The sequence below is a fragment of the Grus americana genome, chromosome 1, assembly GCF_028858705.1.
Source record: "Grus americana isolate bGruAme1 chromosome 1, bGruAme1.mat, whole genome shotgun sequence".
Taxonomy (NCBI): Eukaryota; Metazoa; Chordata; class Aves; order Gruiformes; family Gruidae; genus Grus; species Grus americana.
In genome coordinates, this window is record NC_072852.1 from 106,002,083 (window position 1) to 106,021,259 (window position 19,177).

A 19,177-nucleotide genomic window follows, 5' to 3' on the forward strand; every position below is an offset into this window, starting at 1 on the left:
GCCCTGCACACATTGTTACAAAAATTCTACTCCGGCGCACTCACAGCTAAAATGAGATTAAGCTGTGTTCAGGCTTCTGAAAATATTTGGGCTTTCTTTATGTTCATGGAAATATTTTTATGACCAGTATGTTGACTAAATATTTAATATAAGCAGCTTTTTGGTTTTTATCAGTGCTCTGAATTTTTTAGTTGTGTCAGAAACATTTCATTTATCTATCTTAAACCACCAGAATCTCCTTTCTCCTTTATCAGTTAGGCATTTACTGTTTGAATAGAATCCTGAACGTGTGTCTCCTGTTTCAGCTGAGGCTGCTCTACAGTGAAGCAAATTGCGAAATCTGCTTTTCGCTGGTTTTACTTTGCAAATCAAGGATCGGTTGAGTTTTGCTTAGTTGATCTGTTGCTAGTTTACTCTGGGCATTGAAACAGCTTTCTGCTGTATCTTGGACAGAAACAGTCATTGGTAATTGATTTTTTCTTTTTTTAAAAAAAGAAATTGTAATGCAAGCAGAAACTCATGGGAAAATGTTTGCCGTTCACTTAGTAGTAGATGATCTGGGATTTTTTACATCCTTTATGTTTATTTTGGTTCACTGGAAATCCTACTGAAACTTAACAGCTCAAGTGTGTTCAAAACAAGTATGATATAAACAAGGCATACAGATGATGTTTCATATTTGCAGTTTATATCGTACTTTTTAATATGTTAGTGTCAGTACACATCTTCGTCCTTTAAGTGTGTGCAGTATAACTTTATTTACATCATATATTATAGAGAGTTTAAATTTAAAAGGCCTTTTTTAAAGCGTAAAGATCCATATTAGCTTCTCATTCACTAACCTAAAATTTTTATTGCTAATAGAACTGCCAGTTACGAACAGTGTATTTGCTTTCGTTAAGGTGCTGTGTCTGACTAACCCCTCCTGCCCCAAGCAAACAGTGGATTTTATGGTTCTTTGTCCTCAGGGTGTGACATGCTCCACTGCCTTTGGTGGGAGCGGAGGGCTCTAAATGCTGCCGCTGCTCTTCTCTGTGAAACACAGTGCGCCTGCACCTCCAAGAGCCTTGTTCATATGGTTAAGGAAGTATCTGTCCCCCTTTATGGTATCGTATTGTTTGCAACTCTGAGAGGAAACTGTTCTCTTAATTTAGTGTTCTCGCTCGGGAGTCTCAAATGTAGAATATTCCTATAAATCACCTTTTCAGCAGTCTTCATCTCTTCATTTTATTCCGTGGCAGTTCAATGCATGAACCAGGGGAAATTACTGAAAATCCTCTGGGAGAGAAATGTTGCCAGCTGGCTCTCAAGCTGATTTAACCTTGGATTTTTAAGTTTGAAGGTAGGAACCTTCTCTTCCTTCTAGTGTCTCAGATTCTGAATAATATACAAGCTTAGGCAGACATATCACAAGAGATTGTGCAAGTTCTGGTTCACAAAGCTGGCCTGAAATGATCTTCAGGTTTCAAAAGCTGCAGTGGTTTGCATGGTTGTCCCTCAAGGAGAACATAGCAGTGTTTCCCATGCCGGGAGAATAAAGAACCTCCTCTCAGTTGAAAAAAGTATGTCATAAAACACTTTGCTAGAATTGGGCGTATTTGAACAGTTAATTTAGCTGCCCCAAATTTGTAGTTTTAGCTTAAAAGCAGATTGAATGTATCTTCATCAGACTTGACTGAAACAAAGTTTAGGAAGTTGCAGTGGCTCTGTTGAAATAAAAATCATAATTTTTCTTCTTAAACTGTTTTGCATAAAAAGGAGAAAATAATAAAGGAGTGGAAAGGAAAAAGCACATTTAACTTAGGTCAAAACCTTTTGATTTGGCTCGTAAGCATCTTTATTTTTTTGTTTTTCTCTTTGGCCTGTGAAATAAAAGTCTTATTTATGTTAATTAAGATCTCTATCTGGGAAGCATATTTATTATCCATATTAAAAAGGTCACTGTGTTCTCATCCAAGGCCATCACACGCGATGAACTGTTGGGACTTCTTTTCTAAAGAAAATGCATTTGACTGTATGCATCAAGTAAGACAAAGTGCCCTGATGCCTAAACCATAAAAATATCACTTCTTTTTAGTGCCTGTCACTAGCAAAGTCCTTGGACAATAAGATATACTCCTGGAGACTATGCTCAGGCACATGGCAAATAAGGAGGTGATTGGTCACAGCCAACACAGCTTCACTAGGGGCAAATCGTGCCTGACAAACTTGGTGACCTTCTATGATGGGGTTACAGCATCCGTGGATAAGGGAAGGGCAACTGAGATCATCTACCTGGACTTGTGCAAGGCATTTGACGCTGTCCCACACAACATCCTTGTCTCTAAATCGGAGAGACATGGATTCGATGGATGGACCACGCGGTGGGTAAGGAATTGGCTGGATGGTCGCACTCAAAGGGTTGTGATCAACGGCTCAATGTCCAAGTGGAGAACAGTGACAAGTGGCATTCCTCAGGGGTACTGGGACCGGCACTGTTCAACATCTTTGTCGGCGACATGGACAGTGGGATCGAGTGCACCCTCAGCAAGTTTGCCGACAACACCAAGCTGTGTGGTGTGGTCGACGCGCTGGAGGGAAGGGATGCCATCCAGAAGGACCTTGACAGGCTGGAGAGGTGGGCCCGTGCGAACTGCATGGAGTTCAACAAGGCCAAGTGCAAGGTCCTGCACATGGGTCGGCGCAATCCCAAGCACAGCTACAGGCTGGGCGAGGAATGGATTGAAAGCAGCCCTGAGGAGAAGGACTTGCAGGTATTGATTGATGAGAAGCTCAGCATGAGCCAGCAGTGTGCGCTGGCATCCCAGAAAGCCAACCATGTCCTGGGCTGCATCAAAAGAGGTGTGACCAGCAGGTCGAGGGAGGTGATCCTGCCCCTCTACTCTGCTCTTGTGAGACCCCACCTGGAGTACTGCGTCCAGCTCTGGGGGCCCCAGTACAGGAGAGACATGGGGCTGTTGGAGCGAGTCCAGAGGAGGGTCACAAAGCTGACTGGAGGGCTGGAGCACTTCTCCTATGAGGACAGGCTGAGAGAGTTGGGGTTGTTCAGCCTGGAGAAGAGAAGGCTCCAGGGAGATCTAATTGCGGCCTTCCAGTACCTGAAGGGGCCTACAGGAAAGCTGGAGAGGGACTGTTTATCAGGGAGTGTAGTGACAGGGCAAGGGGTAATGGGTTTAAGCTGAAGGAGGGTCGATTTAGATTAGATGTTAGAAAGAAATTCTTCACTGTGAGGGAGGTGAGGCACTGGAACAGGTTGCCCAGAGAGGTTGTGGAGGCCCCATCCCTGGAAGTGTTTAAGACCAGGTTGGATGAGGCTTTGGGCAACCTGGTCTAGTGGAGTGTGTCCCTGCCCATGGCAGGGAGGTTAGAACTGGATGATCTTCAAGGTTCCTTCCAACCCTAACCATTCTATGATTCTATTCTATGTCTGTAAACACCTTGAACATACCTAAACTTCCCATTTCTGTTCTGTCTAGGAGAAAGCTAAGCAGTACTGTATGCACCAATTGCTTTCTCAGTATCTTTTCATTGATAATGAAGCCAGAAGCTCTCCATTATCCCATTCCTTTGTGTAAAAGTTTGCTTCTAACCCAAGGAAAGCCCTGAAGTTGGGGAACTACCATCAAGTGTATTAGAAAGCTGCTGAAATCCTAGTAATAGCTGGTATGTGATGTATTTACAGGCTTATCATCATAATTGCTTATTTTCAAGAAACTTCATCTTAATTAAAATAGACATACCTAATACTTTGGCATTAGAACTGAGAAGATGCAGACAATCACTGAAACGCTTCTCTGAAGCCGAGCTCAAAAGCAGAATCGTGTTATAGCAGTTCCTTAAGCAGCCTCTACTTAGCTGAGCAGTGGTAGCAAACTGTATGTGTCGTCGTGACAGCAAGTTTGAGGTATTGCAGCATGTGGTGAAAGAGAGTAACTGAAACTGCCTTGCTTCTCACATGTCCATGTGTAATATTTGTGATTCTGTCTGTAGCAGTACACCCTAAAAATTCTGTATTGTGTTCATAATCTCTTCTGGTTGCAAGAACAAACAGCAAAAGTTTGCGTGTGGGCGACAGTTCAGTTCAGATTTGGATCTACTTATTTTCTGTAGTGTTGGTAACTGTGTAACTGTGAGCGGTAAACAGGGGCTAACTTATACTATTTCTGTAATCTTACTAAAACTGGGAAAAGTGAGCCAGTGCAAAAGAAAAGGATGGCATGATTTCCAGAGCATGAACGAGTTAGAGGCTTTTGGTACTTCAAGAAGGATTTAGCTTTATTGTTAGAACTGAAAGTTAAGGTTATCAAGCATTTTATCAACCACACAAGTCCATAGGAATTCCACTTTATACTCCACCTAACCAGGAGACGTGCAAATTATGTGCGTTCATTTCTTCAGACATGCTAAACGTTTCTTGGCTGAGATTTCTAACCTATTTATCAAGAACAGCCAACTTGAGCAGTACTTTGCATCAGCTTACAAGCAACAAAAAAAATCACGAAGTTTTCTTATTGCAGCTCTATCTCTTAGAGTAGTCAAACATTTTAGTGTAAAAACAATGCAGAGCTGTTTATGGTATCAGTTTTTAAGTGAAACATACCCCAAAGTTAACCACTATTAACCATCCTATTCTACTTGCTTTTATCATCCTTTCTTCTTCCCTGCCAACATCCAGCAGGCTGAGTTTTCCTATCTGTTTTCTTTAAATATGTCGAGATATTTTAATGTTGACTAGCTTTCTTTCTAACTCTTGTCCTGCAATTAGAGCTATAAATTTTATGTATAATTTTGTAATGAAACCTTTTAACCTGAGATTTTTTTAAAAAAGTATCCTATAACTAGGAAATGTGGTCACATGACATTAAATCTTCAGAACAACTTCTCCATTTTAAAAGGAATTCTTTACAATCCCTTTGGAACTTCAACATGAAGCAGAAGTATTTAAAAAACAAGAGTTTACTGTTGCTGTTTTCTTTTTTAAAATTGGTGGATTTTTAATTTGATACTCTGAGGCAGTTACTGAAGAAGCCTGAAGAGCAAATTACTATAATGATTAAAGTCTTTTTATTGAAAAGGTTTATCTGAGTGGTATTGGGAAATGTGATGATCCTTTGACTACCTAGGTTTAAGTTTTAGTGGATTGAATTAATCAAATTAGTGCATGTAACATGCCATTAAATTTGCCTTTATGAAGTGGATGTCTTTGGCATATCAGTATATTGTAGTAATACATGTCACTAAGCTGTTGCAATATATAATTTCTCAGATATGTTACCAGGTATGTTAAAAGATACAGAGCTTCCTGCCTCTCTGGCCTACATTTTTGTAGGTGTTCCTCTGTTCTGATCTCGTTGAAAATATCATTCTTCTTTCAGCTGTTCTTTATTTGTAGGCTGTAGGCAGAGCGAACCTTATTGTACTTTTATAAAAGAAGTGGTAGTCAGTAGACATTACAGTCTTTCTGGTCCCACTTGGTTTGGAAGATCTTTTTCTGAAGATATGAAGAGTCACAGCCAGCTTGGAGTCAGTTTTTCCTTCCCTTTTGTGCTGCAGTCTTCTCTCTTACTTCCTTTGACATTGCTTCGTGCTATGTCTTGTTCTCCTATGATGTACCCTGGTGTGAGACATCCAAGGACGGAGACCTTAATTTTATATGTGAGCATGAATGTCCATAAATGTTGTTGAGCAATATGAATCGCTACTAGCTTATCTCTATTTGTGTCTTGACATTTCACGTTGTCATATACTGCTAAAGTGCAAGATGGAAAAAAAAAAAATGTCATGGGAAGAAATGGTTACAAATGTTAACGTATCAAAGCATTGTAATGCTAGAGTGAACGAGTACCAGTTGTACACTTATTGTTGGCATGAATTTAGGGTGAATAAAGACATTTGAAGTCAGAGCTGTCCATAAGTAAATAGCTAGTTGACATCTGAGGTATAACAAATATTGTCATCAAAATGCTGCAAAAAATATACTTTTAAAAAACCCAACATAGTAATTCCGGCTGTCTGACATTTGCAACCTGCACCTAGAGCTTCTAATGAGCAAATAAGGTCACTTGAATGAGTCATTGGCGAGCGATTGCTGAAGGCAAAGCGCTGCTTTTGCAGGCTGCTTTGAAGTGCAGTTGTGTAACTGTCCCTGCCTGTTAGAATTCAGGGAGTATCTGGCACTGGAGACAAAGGACTTAATTTAGGATCAGCCAAATGCCAAAGTCTATAAAGGCAGTTGATACATTAAGGTGAATAGGTGTGAATAAGAAATATAGCATACTAATGTAGGAACGCATCTTCGATCTGCGTAGGAAGAGACACAGGTTTCCAGCACTGTGACTCTGTGAAACTATTAGAGCGGCATGTGCTATTTCCCAATTTCTGTTTCATTATGTGAAGGAAAAAGGAAAACATTTCTATGCTCATGCTGGAATTTTACTTCATAAATTATGCTCTTTCAGAAGCCTTTTCATGAGAAACAGACAGCTTGAGCTAACAAATTATTTCTGCCTAATTTGCTTAATCAACAGCTAGGTCAGCTGTCTCTAGTTCTCTGATTGTAGATAAATTTTTGCGTGTTAACAGGGAAACCGTTCATAAGTTTCCTTTTTTTTTTTTTTTTTTTAAATACTGACTAGACCTTTCTATGGGGTAGAGGTTGATTCCAAGGCCTGTCTGCAGTAAAAATTCCATAAGGAAACCTTGTTTCCTCTGTTCAAAAGGAACATGGCTAAAAGGAAGGGGAAAGATCAGGAAAGGGGCTTTGGTTTGATTTCCATTTAAGTTACTACGTTAAACACAGTAATTTCAAAGTAACCTCTCCCACTTTTGTAGTCGGGTCTATTCCCATATGTTGCAGTTTCTGCTATTGGAATTTTTTTTTAATATTTAATTGAAATCTGTCTTAACAAACGGTACCTAAATTATGTTATTGGTCCTGTTTTTAAAGGAGGAGAGATTTACTTTCTGTTTTGATGGCACTGAAGTCACTTTTTCAATCTTCTCTTGCTAAAGTTCTTCAGCCATTCTCGTAGAATTAGTTTTTCTTGAAGTTTAGTACCAAAAGCAATTCACAGTTCTGACAGTTAGCTGCAGCTGGAGGAATAGGCAGATTCATGGTTTTGAAAATTAAAATCCTACGTGATGGTTTTTGCCAGGATGTGTTCCATTTGAGATGTGCTATTTTTCAGTATTTTCTGTTTCTTCTCATCTTGTATTTGTTACCCCACAGTTAAATAATTCTTCTTCCTATTAGTGTAGCATTTTGCATTTATCCCAAATGAACATCCCCTCATTCACCCTGGGCCATGCATGAATTTAATCTGGTCCTGTGGCCTACTTGAAGGCACTATAAATTTTGCCATCTGCAAAATAACAGTAATAGTATTGCTAGTGTGGACAAAATATGTGAATGGAAGTGTGTTTGTGAAAGCACTAGAAAAAGCAACAAATCAAGGATTAAAAGAATGGCCTGTATTGATAACAGACAATACTGTTTCTAGCAGTAAAACAAAGGAGGGAGATTTTTTTCGTGACAAGACAAGAAGGGAGGTACTCTAAGTGTCCCCATCTCTGCTGTGGCCCTGATGACTTGTCAGAGGACTGTATAGCCTAACAGCAGTGGGATGGCAACCACATTTACTATATGCTATTCATTTTCCCATTAGCTCAGTAGGAAAACAGACATGTTTCAAGTGAACAAGGATAAGCAGTGAACAGCAACCTTTCCTAACGCTTATGGAGACTGCAGTAAGCAAGATTCTGAAGCAAAGAAAAGATCATAACTATCATCTTTCAGAGGGTGTAAAAGATTTGTCTAAAAACTGTGTCCTCCTCATGAATCAAGAACAACCTTGATGAAGACTTGGTAACTGATATCCCTTGTCGTCACTGTTGTATGCATGTGCCGGACACTTGGGCACATGTGCCTTGGTATGAGAGTTAATGAAATCTATGACAGAATGAATGTCAGCGGGTAAAAGCACCTTTCTTAAAGATTTCAGAAATAGCTCCTTTCCCTTCTATAAGATCCCTGGCTGATTTTTGTTCAACAATTTTTCTGTGATGTTGGAAGTCTCATTAAAGTTAAGCCCTCTATATATAATATATATCCTCCCTCTTTTTTTTTTTTTTTTTTACAAGGCTTGTTATCTTGGCACAAGTAAATCAGCATTTTATGTTCACAATTACCAACCGATACAGATTTATGAACCTCCAGATTTACATTTAGTTTAAGCAAAAAGCATCCGTATTTGGTTGAAGCAAAAGGTATAGTACCCTCCCTGCCCAGTACTGTGCCAGGAGTTAAGTGCTAAATGGCTTCAACTATCCTCTAAATATTCTGAGCTGAAGTTCGTCAGGCCGAGGGGTTTAACTTAATTAGAAAATTAATCCAAATACTCTCTAATATTCTTTTTCTCAGTTGTAGGTTGTCCCCTTAGTCTTCTCCAAAATTAGGAGTGTGTGGAGAGGAGGAACAGAGGAACCCTTCATCTTGAAATTAATTATGCTAGTTACCTGTTTTTTCAGTGAAATTCAGGACTTATTAAAAACTAAAGTGCCTAACCACTTTAGCTCTTTACAGCCTTCCTTGCACTTGTACTTCCCTTCATCTTCCCTGTGTTTATGGTGCATTTAATGACTGAGGTCTTGTTTTCCTTAACGCATCTTAATAGCATATAATTTTGTCCTTTTAACTTCTTTATTATCTTTGTTTTCTTTTATGCCTTGAAAATATAGTTTCCACTTTCTTTAGGTTTCTTCCTAGGATATGAGGTGAGTGAAAAGTTCATTAATTAGCCATATTGATCTGTGGCTATATTTCTTGTTCTACGTGCATATTAATAATTCATAAATTATGCTTGTATTCATAGCTTGCTTTTTACAAAATCAATTTCTTTGAGAAATTGCTGGTCTTTGGTGTCCCTTCCCTTTCTTTCGATCTATCTTGAGAATAACATTGTCAGTTCTACAGCTGTTGGTGTGCCTGGCTTTCCTTTTTCTCTTTTTGTTTCTTGTTTTCACTTGTTGCCAGGATATCTTCTTTTATGTTAACAGGTAGCATTTTGGCAATGAAAATTCCTGCCAGGATAGCGGTACATGAAAGTTATATATCATTTTCATTGTCATCCTCATGACTTTTCCATCTGGGCACTATTGCCAACAGCTTTTCTATATACTTTTGAAAAACAGGCAATGAATAGCATTTTCTACTAGGTATCTTTACTGTTGGAAAAATGTGGATCGTGGTGCCAGTAAATCCAATCTAAAATCTGAATCAGAGCATCTAATGTGGAGGGGATTATTACAATCTTGGTACTACTTTTTGAGCTGCAGGCCTAATAGCAGAGATCTTGCCTTTCCTAAGAGAAAGTTGTCCACAGTGCTGAGGGTCAAGCCAAGTGTTGGAACAGGGTGCCCAGAGAGGTTGTGCAGGCTCCATTTTTGAATGTTTTCAAGAGCTTACTGGATAAAGCCCTGAGCAGTCTGGTCTGACCCTGTAGCTGACTTCCAGAGGACCCTTCCAGCTTGAGTCATTGTTGTTCCCATCCCTGTGATCCCACCCTATGGCTTGTGATCCTTGTCTCTTCTCCTTCAGACTCGTTTATGATAGTGTACCACTGAAGGTAAGCATCAGCTCCATGACTCTGACTTTCCACTCCCAGTTCAGTGTGTATATCTAAGCATACTTATGACTAAAAAAGTCACTTATGGTCAATAAAGTGGAACTTTTAAAGTATTGCACTTGGCTTTTTCAAATATAATCAGAAAATTTCTGTATATGGAAACTTTCAAAAGTTAATTTAGGCTAGAAAGATAGAACATTTTTCCATATAATTAGAATTATATCTCTAATTCTGTGTGCGTACAGTCAGTTTCAGTTTTGAAGAAAGAGATGGTGAATTAATTCAGTGTGAATTACCTTGAATTGAAGTAATTCAGTTTTCATTTTTTCTTAGAATAACCCTGGGTTGCATCTTCAAGGCGAACAAACAGATACACACAGGGCCCTACCCAGGGAATATAGTAACTTCTCAAAGTGAAACCAGGGAGGGTTTGTACAGTGTTGACTTAGTGACTTCTTTTTAAAGAGCAAACTTGGAAAGACTTGTATATTCAGCTGTTAAATATTGCTGTGAGTTATTCTACATTACTTTGCCACTTTGTTCAACCTAACCTCTGAGAATCCATTTGTTACAATATCGAAGATCATCCATATGCAGGCTGCTTGTATGCTAGTTGCTAAAACAAGACTAAGGAGAAGTGCTGATACAATACTTGAAAGTTGGCCTTTGATTTTCATCTAAGACGGGCAAAAATATTTTCCAAGAGTTTGAGGGTTGGATTTGTCAAAATACATCCAACATATTAAAGACTTTATTTAAAAGTTTTTATCTTGTGCCATCGCTGTACATCTAGCTAATAAACTAATCACACTAAGAAACCATTTAACACTCAGCATCAGATGGAGTCAGTCTTGGTTTGGCCACTACAGTGGCCAATACTTTAACATTGAAATTACAGTGGCTGGTTGCTCCAACATTTTATTTGCACCACCCTCACAGTAAAGAATTTCTTTCTAACATCTCATCTAAATCGACCCTCCTTCAGCTGAAACCCATTACCCCTTGTCCTGTCACTACACTCCCTGATAAACAGTCCCTCTCCAGCTTTCCTGCAGGCCCCTTCAGGTACTGGAAGGCCACAATTAGATCTCCCTGGAGCCTTCTCTTCTCCAGGCTGAACAACCCCAACTCTCTCAGCCTGTCCTCATAGGAGAGGGGCTCCAGCCCTCTGATCAGCTTTGTGGCCCTCCTCTGGACTCACATGAACTGTCTTAATTCAGTGTCTTGTTTCAATAATGATAGAAATTTTCAGCACTTTGGTATTACACAGCACTGTTAATAATTGAAAGGGAAAAAAAATCTTTTAGTCTGCTATTTTATAAGTTTATTTGAAAGAAGAAAGCCTTCCTGTAATATCTGTTTCTGGATTAGAGTGTTGGGTCAAAATAAATAATAAACTTTTGAACTTTTTCCCTAAGAAATTTTGTTTCCTTTCTCCATTTCCCCAGGTTTAAAAACCTCTCTTTTTCAGTAATATGTAGTATAAGATCTCACATGGAGAGTGCAAACTGGCTGTTGCTGTTACAGGAATTCTGGAGCCTATTTTTCTTCAAAAATCAGTGATGAACAATTTTGGGCTGGGGCGGAGAGGGATTTATTTTTCTGCATTTTTGCATGGTGTGTCAAATGCACTAGCTAAATATCTCTTGCTTTTTGTACAGCCTTTAGTAATATATTTTGAACAATAGTAAATATATGAAACTATCTAATGAGATATAGACTTCTGAAGAAATAGTCTTTTGTATGCTGTGTGCAACTATGACAGCATATATACTGTAGCTACTTCTGTAAAGATTTCCCTTAGGAAATATTGAAAAAGACTTTATGGGAAAGTTGTTTTGGTTTATACAAACAAATAACACCCAAAGCTTTCTTTGCACACCCTAAACAAAGCATCCAGGGTTACCTTTAGCCATTACTTCTGTGAGTAAATCTTTTTATCTGTGTAGTTGTAATGAAAATGTGTAAATTTAATCTTGTCATATGGTTATAATTTCCAGCTGGATTAGGCATGGGATCATGCCAGTGTTACTATCCCTGTCACTATAACTGGTTCAGGACAGCAGGCTGATCCCAAGACTGCTTAAAGGATCAAAAGCTTTTCAAAAGCATTCCCATGTCTTCTGTCATCCATACGCTTTCTTTCTAGCCTAAATTCCCTTTTGAAAGTTTCTGTATACAGACAGAATTAAGTGTTTCAGCACAATTTTTGATGCTTTTTGGTCTGTACTTTTATCTTTGTCTCATCTTTTTTGCCAGAACCATATCCTTTTGCTTTTAGCCAAGAAAGGGTAGCAAAGGAAAAAAATGGAATATTTCTTAGGTATTCTTTTGTATATTGAGAAGTGCAGTGAGAAGATGAGAGCTGATTTCCATATGAGTTAAAAAGAAAATAAATATTTACATACATACCTGTGTTCTAGGGACATGCCTGGAGAGCACCAGAGAACCAGAAGTATGGGTGCTTAAACCTTTCATTGTACAAGAACATCAAAACTATAACAGGTCCTAATCCTGATTTTAAAACAGATTATGAAAGGATGGAGCTGAAACAATCAGGATCACCTAGTCTTTTTGTATGTGTTGGGTTACCCTTCCTACGTGTCCAGTCTTGCTCAGTTGTGTCCAGACTTTCTAACTTGATGGGTAACCTGTCACATAAGCTATGACTGTAATAGGGTTGTCATATATATCTAGATAGATATAATACAGAAGAGCCAATGTACTTAATACTATTTGAATGTATTTGATTTGTGATAGATGTTTATGTGAGTCAAACCAGACCATATGGGAAAGAGTAGTTCCTTTATAAATACTCAGTAAGCCTTACATTGTTTTACAACTGGTCAGTAAAAATTCTTATCTGCTCTTCTGCAAAGCTTTTAATTATGCTGAACCAACACTCCCACAAATAGCATTTGGATTCTTTTATCAATAGTAAGGGTTGAGGAACAAAATACAAATTACCCTATTTTGTGATTTGCATTTACTTAGTACTGATTTATGTGTCATTAAACATGCATAAGATCAAATAACAAATTGCATTAAAATATGTATTTCAAAGCATCATAAAAGCATGGTAATTCAGTAATTAATGTGGTAGATAATGACAGCCTTTCCATTTCCAGCATTTATATAAGAGTTCATTACTTTTGCTACTCTTCTTCACTGTATTGGAATCATGGAATACCAGGTTGGAAGGGACGTCAAGGACCAAGTGGTCCAACCTTTCTCGGGAACACCTATCTAGACAAAAACACCATCTAGACAAGATGGCCCAGCACCCTGTTCAGCTGAATCTTAAAAGTCCAATGTTGGGGAATCCACCACTTCCCTGGGGAGATTATTCCAATGGCTGATTGTTCTCCTTGTGAAAAATTTTCCTCTTGTGTCCAACCAAATCTCCCCAGGAATAACTTGCACCCATTACCTCTCATCTTTCTATGTGACTCCTTGTAAAAAGGGTCTCCATCTTCTTTGTAGCCACTCTGTAAGTACTGGAACACGGTGATAAGGTCTCCCCTAAGCCTTCTTTTCTCAAGGCTGAACAAACTCACTTCTCTCAGCCTTTCCTCATATGGCAGGCTTCCCAGCCTTTTGACCATGTCCCTTCTCTGGACCCACTCCAGCCTGTCCACATCTTTTTTGTATAGTGGGGACCAAAACTGAAGCCAGTATTCCAGGTGTGGCCTGACAAGCACTGAGTGTGATGATGACTATTTTATCTCTGCTGGTGGTGCCCTTGTTGATGCAACCCATCTTCCTGTTGCCTTTCTTTGCCGCTCAGCGCACTCATCACTCATACTGAGCTTATTCATCAGGACCCCCATGTGGGACCCCCTTTCCACAGAGCTGCTCTCCAGCCAGGTGGATCCCAGTCTGTGCTGCTCTCCTGGATTATGTTTTCCCAGGTGCAAGACCTTATACTTGTCTTTGTTGAACTTCGTAAGGTTCCTCTTAACCCACCCTTCCAGCCTATCCAGGCCTTCCTGCAGGGTGGCTCTCCCTCTCAAAGTGTCTACTTCCCCACTCAGTTTGGTATCATCTGCAAACTTCATCAGCATGCACTTGATCCCACATCCAGATCACTTATGAAGATATTAAACAGCGTTGGGCCCAATGTCAATCCCTGGGGCACTCTACTTGTGACAGGTTGCCATTTTGAAAAAGAGCTATTTACCAGCACCCTCTGGGTGCAGCCTATCAGCCAGTTCCCCACCCACCCCACGGACCACTTGTCTAGACCGTAACGCTTCTGTTCCTCTAGGAGGAGGCTGGGGAACCGTATTGAAAGCCTTGGAGAAATCCAGGTAGACAATGTCCACTGCTTGCCCCACATCAAATGAGCAGGTTACTTTGTTGTAGAAGGCGATCAGGTTTGTCAAGCACGATTTGTTGTAGTGGTTAGGAAATTTAGAGCATCAAGCTGAACAGAAATCAAGCTTTTTTTCAGTCAGAGTACACGTTAGTATTTCCAGTGCACTGTTGCTGAAACAAGAGACCCCACTGCAAAGGAAAATACATCTATTATATGCTTAATTAAAATGAACAACTGTTGTTTAATGTATTCATGAAAGTAGTCTTCAAAAACCTGGATGCTCGTAAAGTTCTGACATGTGAAAAGCAGCTTTTCTGTGAGGTTCAAGTTGGAAAGCAAATGGGTGTGTTTACCAAACTAGTTATTTTTTCCTGAGAAATATCTAATTTGTGAAAATCTTAAAATTCCTTTTGACCCCATTATTCAGGATCTGGTGAACAGTATTTAAGCCAAATAGGCTATGCTGCGCGATGTGGAGAAGCAGCGATGTTAGCTTTGTGTTGCTAGAGAGCACTGCTAGACATACTTTTATAGCCTGGATTAAGGAAATGGGATAAATTGTTTTAAAATTAACATAGCCATAACAATTGCACTTGCTGTAGATAGTTTTAAAGGAATCATTAGAGATGTCAGGGCTTTCAGCAGCATTGATAAATTATTAAATTTAATGTATAGTGTAGATCACAGAAGCAAAGAGTGAAATGCTTGAAGGAGATGTTCCCCTGCCATGTTAATAAAATATACAGTGGAATAGTAGCAGCCAGTGCTGATGCTGAGTTTGAAAGGGCACTGGCCAGAGCAACTAGAAGTCGTAGTTTGTATTGCTGTATGTTGTACGTGACAACAAATGAATGCTAATTTGAATGTCTTTATAAAAGAAAGGGGAGGGGGGAGAGATATGTAGTGCACATGTAAAGCATTGAGGACTAAAGATGGCAAAATATAATTTTCCTAACTTAAAAAAAAAAAAAAACCAAAACCAAAACAAAACACAAAAAAGAAGGTAACTAACACAAAGATTTGGCCAGAGAATGTGGTAATCTGCTGTTTCTCCCTTTGGGCACCTGCCCTCTAGAAATCAACAACTAACTTGTCAGTTCTGGACCTTTTTCTCATTTTGCTGCAAATACTTGTGGGGAAGGGATTACTTAACATCAGTGATTTGGTAGCTAATGGACAGCTTTGCTTTTTTTCCTCATGTGCATCTACTTTTCTTCTCCTTTGCCTTCTGCCAGCAAAACCTGTGCAATCTTCTAAACTGAAATATCCCAGAGTAAATTTGCAGTTACTGTTAGTTCAGGCTACTTTTTGTCTTGTCATGCTTCGGTCTTTCTTGTTGCTAGAGATTTAAATCAGTAAGACTGGCAGTTGGGAAATATCTATCTCATCTGGTAGAGAGTAGTGTCAAAAGACTTAAATAAAACCAATTCTGTTAACGTGAAAATCCTTGGATATTTGAGCAGGCCTGTTTTCAAAAGATTGGGCAAACACAGAAGCCCAAGAGCAGTGTAGGAACCACTGAGTTGAAAGAGTGTTGCTTCACTCTTCCCTAATCATATTAAATACAAGCTCTAGCAAAATAAGATTCTTCCATTCTTCCTTCCTTTAAAATTAAGGAAGCAGATTGTGGATTATAGAGCCCTGTTATTTCCCTCTCTGTGTTTTGGGGGATGGGGAGTGGAGATTGAGGCTATCTGTTGTAACTCCAGGAGGGAAAAGGATGTTTTAATTATGTCCAGACAAGAAATTCAAAGGTACTGAAGTAATCATAAAATTAAAACATGCTATTTGTTGTTGTCCCAAATAAGAATTTGACTTTTGAATGTGTTAGCTCTTTATTTCCCCATTTATTTCCTTACGTTTTCAGATTTACTTCTTTAAACGTTATTTTATCTCTTATTTTTTGCTAAATCTGTTTGAATCTCTTTAAGTATTTGTACAGGTATTCCAACTCATTACACTTTGTTAGTAACTCACCCCATTTTAACAACTGCAGTCACAATGTTTGTCTCTTTAAAGGTTTTCTATTAAATATAAGTTTTCTTTTGTTCCTCTGTGCTATAATAATTCAAACTCTTTTCTGAAAAACTCTCAAAGGAGTTGTGGGGTTTTCTTCTGTAAAATCATGCTTTTCTCCTTACACAGACTAAAATATTGCTAAACACTGATTGATTTTGATGGTCACGATTATGTAACTTCTTAAATCCACTCACTTTTAGTGGTACATTTCTAGTCTAGTTCATCATAGTGCTATGCATATCTACTGTAATACTAGAAACTTAGCATTCATGGAAGATTCCAGAAGAGACTGGAAGGTACTTTCTTTACTAGGAGTCATAATGCTAAGATGAAATTTTCAAGACAGCTTTTACATGTTCTGTATATTTTTCCACTCTTAAGTTTTCTTAGATTTTAGTTTAATTATTATTTTGCTTTATATTGAGTATATTAGCATGAATTATGTTGCAGCAATTCTTCTAGGGGTTTTTTGGTTTGATTTATTTCCCATTTAACAGTAATTTGGCATAGTTCCTTAATAGTAATTTTTAAGTATAAAATCCTTCTGGATTCTGATGCTGCGGAATATGGAGGGCATCAAAGGCTGGACCACAGTACAGAGCACTTCTCTGAAGAATATCCTCACAATTATCGACCTAATTCACTTATGGTAAGCAAGATTATTTTTTTTCATTCTACTTTGATCTGAATAATTTTTATAATTCTTTGGACAAATATAGAGTCTAGGAGTATTTTGGGGGGTGATGGGTTTTTTTAAATTTATTTTCTGAAATTAGCCCGTATATGAGATAACAGAGGTAATAATGTTGTGATTTGATTATGACATATATAATTATGACATATAATACTAACTGATTTTTCTCTTTTGACATTACATTTAAGTTTGCATGCAGTCTTGCAGTGTCTGGCACACAACATTCCTTGCCAACATGCATGAAAACCTTCTAATGTGCTTTTGAATTGTCATTTTGAATATCATTATTTGCTTTATTTTCATGTCTGAGAAACTCCATCTTCATGCTTGCTTTGTGATTTAAAGCTCTGTGGAAACTGAATCTTGCCTTGCTTTCTTAAAATCATTTGCTTAACTCGGCAAACATGAATTAGAGCAAATCATGCATTTGCCCACTGGCTTTCTCCTCCTCAGTTTACAGAAAAACTTTGCAAAATGAAACATCAAGAATTTCAGGAATTTCCAATCCTAAAGTGATACAAATAATGAATACTTTCCCACAAATCACTTCAGATGAAGTGGGATACATATCCTTGCATACAATTTCTGTTAGCTGAGATGGTGACTAATAAAACCCCTACCTTTCTTCATTACTCTTAAAATCGTAATCACGTACCACAATTAATAATTTTAAAATGTCATTTTTCCCATTCTTTATATATGTATTCACACATGTATATGTGCACGTAAATTCAAAAAGGCCATGAATTAAGGTAGAGTTCACTGAAAAAGTTCTGAGAACGCTTATATTGCTGACTAGATTTTCATGTCTAAAACACATACATGGGTGAAGGGGTGTGTATCTCTCTGCATAAGTATATCTATACACATAAATGCCTGTAAATAAGCTACACTTATACTATTAACAGGCTAAAAAATGGAGTATCAGCACTGATTTGTGTGGGACGCTCCTCTTTTGTGACAGAATGGAGACATCAATTTCTAGTGTCACATCTTAACATCTCTCGAGATCTAAACTCCTGAGAATTACTGTCACTTTGAAGATCTCTTTCTCCCTCTCTCACCCTATTTCATTGTATTCAGCGTATTGGCATTTCTCTCATTTGCTTGGTTTACAATAGTTTCATTACATGAAAGAACTCTTGTGCTTTTATCGTGCTTGATGTAAAGGATCTTGGGAACATATTTTTTTAAGTATCTGTATATAACAATGCCTTCATAGTGTGGGTAAGTATCTATGCTCATTTGCAGACAAAGAAACTAAGGCTCTGAGATTTCATTCCTGAAGGTTATGTAGCAAATTAATGCTTCCAGAATTCTTGCTTCATGTGTCCAATTCAAATACCTTGCTTTGGTGATTGGAGAGCATCTTAATTATCTACAACTAACTTAACTTTTGCAAGCCAATTAACTGTAATTTGGAATGTATATTTCACATTTAGACTCTTAGATGGTGAGTGCAAGTCATTCAAGACAGGAAAAAAAAGCAACAAAATGCGAAGATGCTAGGAGCATGCGGAAGATAATGCATGTGACAAGCAAAGCAGCAAATGCACTTTTGCGGCGTAAACTGTGGCATGGCAATGGCACTTCTGGGTCAGAAAGAAACCCAGCAGCATAGGTCATGTTAACTTTCTTTTATGTCCTTCAGCAATCCAATTCACAGACCACCTTCAGCCAACACCCTAGAAGATGCCACAAGCACCACATAGAGGTAAAATGCTAGTAAAAGGACACCAAGTAGAAGTAATTGGGGAAAAAAAAGTCCGGAAAACCTGACTAAATTCAGCAAGATAGAACTCCGAGTGAGAAAGAACAGAAGTTACACTAAATACCTCCAGCTGCTATTTTACAATAAAACGTAGATGTTTTACTTTAAATAGCAATCTACATCCCAGTTCTTGAGTAATCAGTCAACCTTGGGAGTTGCTTTAGTCTTAGTTGCAGTTTCTAAAATCCAAGCAGAAGTCTTCCCCTCAAATTTCTTTTCAAGAAAACATATGATGCCACTCCAATAAACTCATAAAGGTTTTTTTCCTGCTGTTTAACAATTACCTTATTCTCTTTCTATAATGCATGAGACTTCAGTTTCTTGTTTCAAAAATTTTAGTTCCTCCTCCACCACAAACTTCAAAGAAATATTTTTTAATGACAGATGCACCTCCCTTAAGGTGTGTAAGTAAACATTGTCAGCAAAACATGCCCAGAGGGCTATGACAAAATGAAATCATGTGATAATTCTGCTGCTCAAGTCAAGCTTAAATAGTGCACAAATGTGTTACAAAAATAGAAGATTAGATATGACATGATTCATTCTAGAAACATCACCTAATAAAAGATAAATTCAAAGTGACATTGCAAAATGAGAAGGGAGATATGAAATTCCTGGAGCAAAGAACCCTGGATGAAGAGGAAGCTTTGTAAGCACTGCTAGGCATTTCACTGTAAAATTTTGTTGATGAACAGATGATGATTCAGGTTTGTTTAGTAATGCTGTAGAGGGCCAGACTTCAAAATCATCAG

At 38.3% G+C, this 19,177-nt stretch overlaps 1 protein-coding gene across 8 annotated transcripts in view; it reads left to right on the forward strand.

Moving 5' to 3' along the window:
- The window catches only part of GBE1 (1,4-alpha-glucan branching enzyme 1), a 173,573-nt gene that overhangs the window by 147,016 nt on the left and 7,380 nt on the right, over positions 1-19,177 (forward strand). For 7 of the 8 annotated variants that reach the window (XM_054806013.1, XM_054805983.1, XM_054806030.1 and 4 more), the window contains 2 exons: positions 16,490-16,609; positions 18,306-18,368. In XM_054806013.1, coding sequence (XP_054661988.1) covers positions 16,490-16,609; positions 18,306-18,368 — 183 coding nt within the window. The remainder of the gene's footprint in view (positions 1-16,489; positions 16,610-18,305; positions 18,369-19,177) is intronic. The other variant, XM_054805996.1, reaches the window with a different exon arrangement.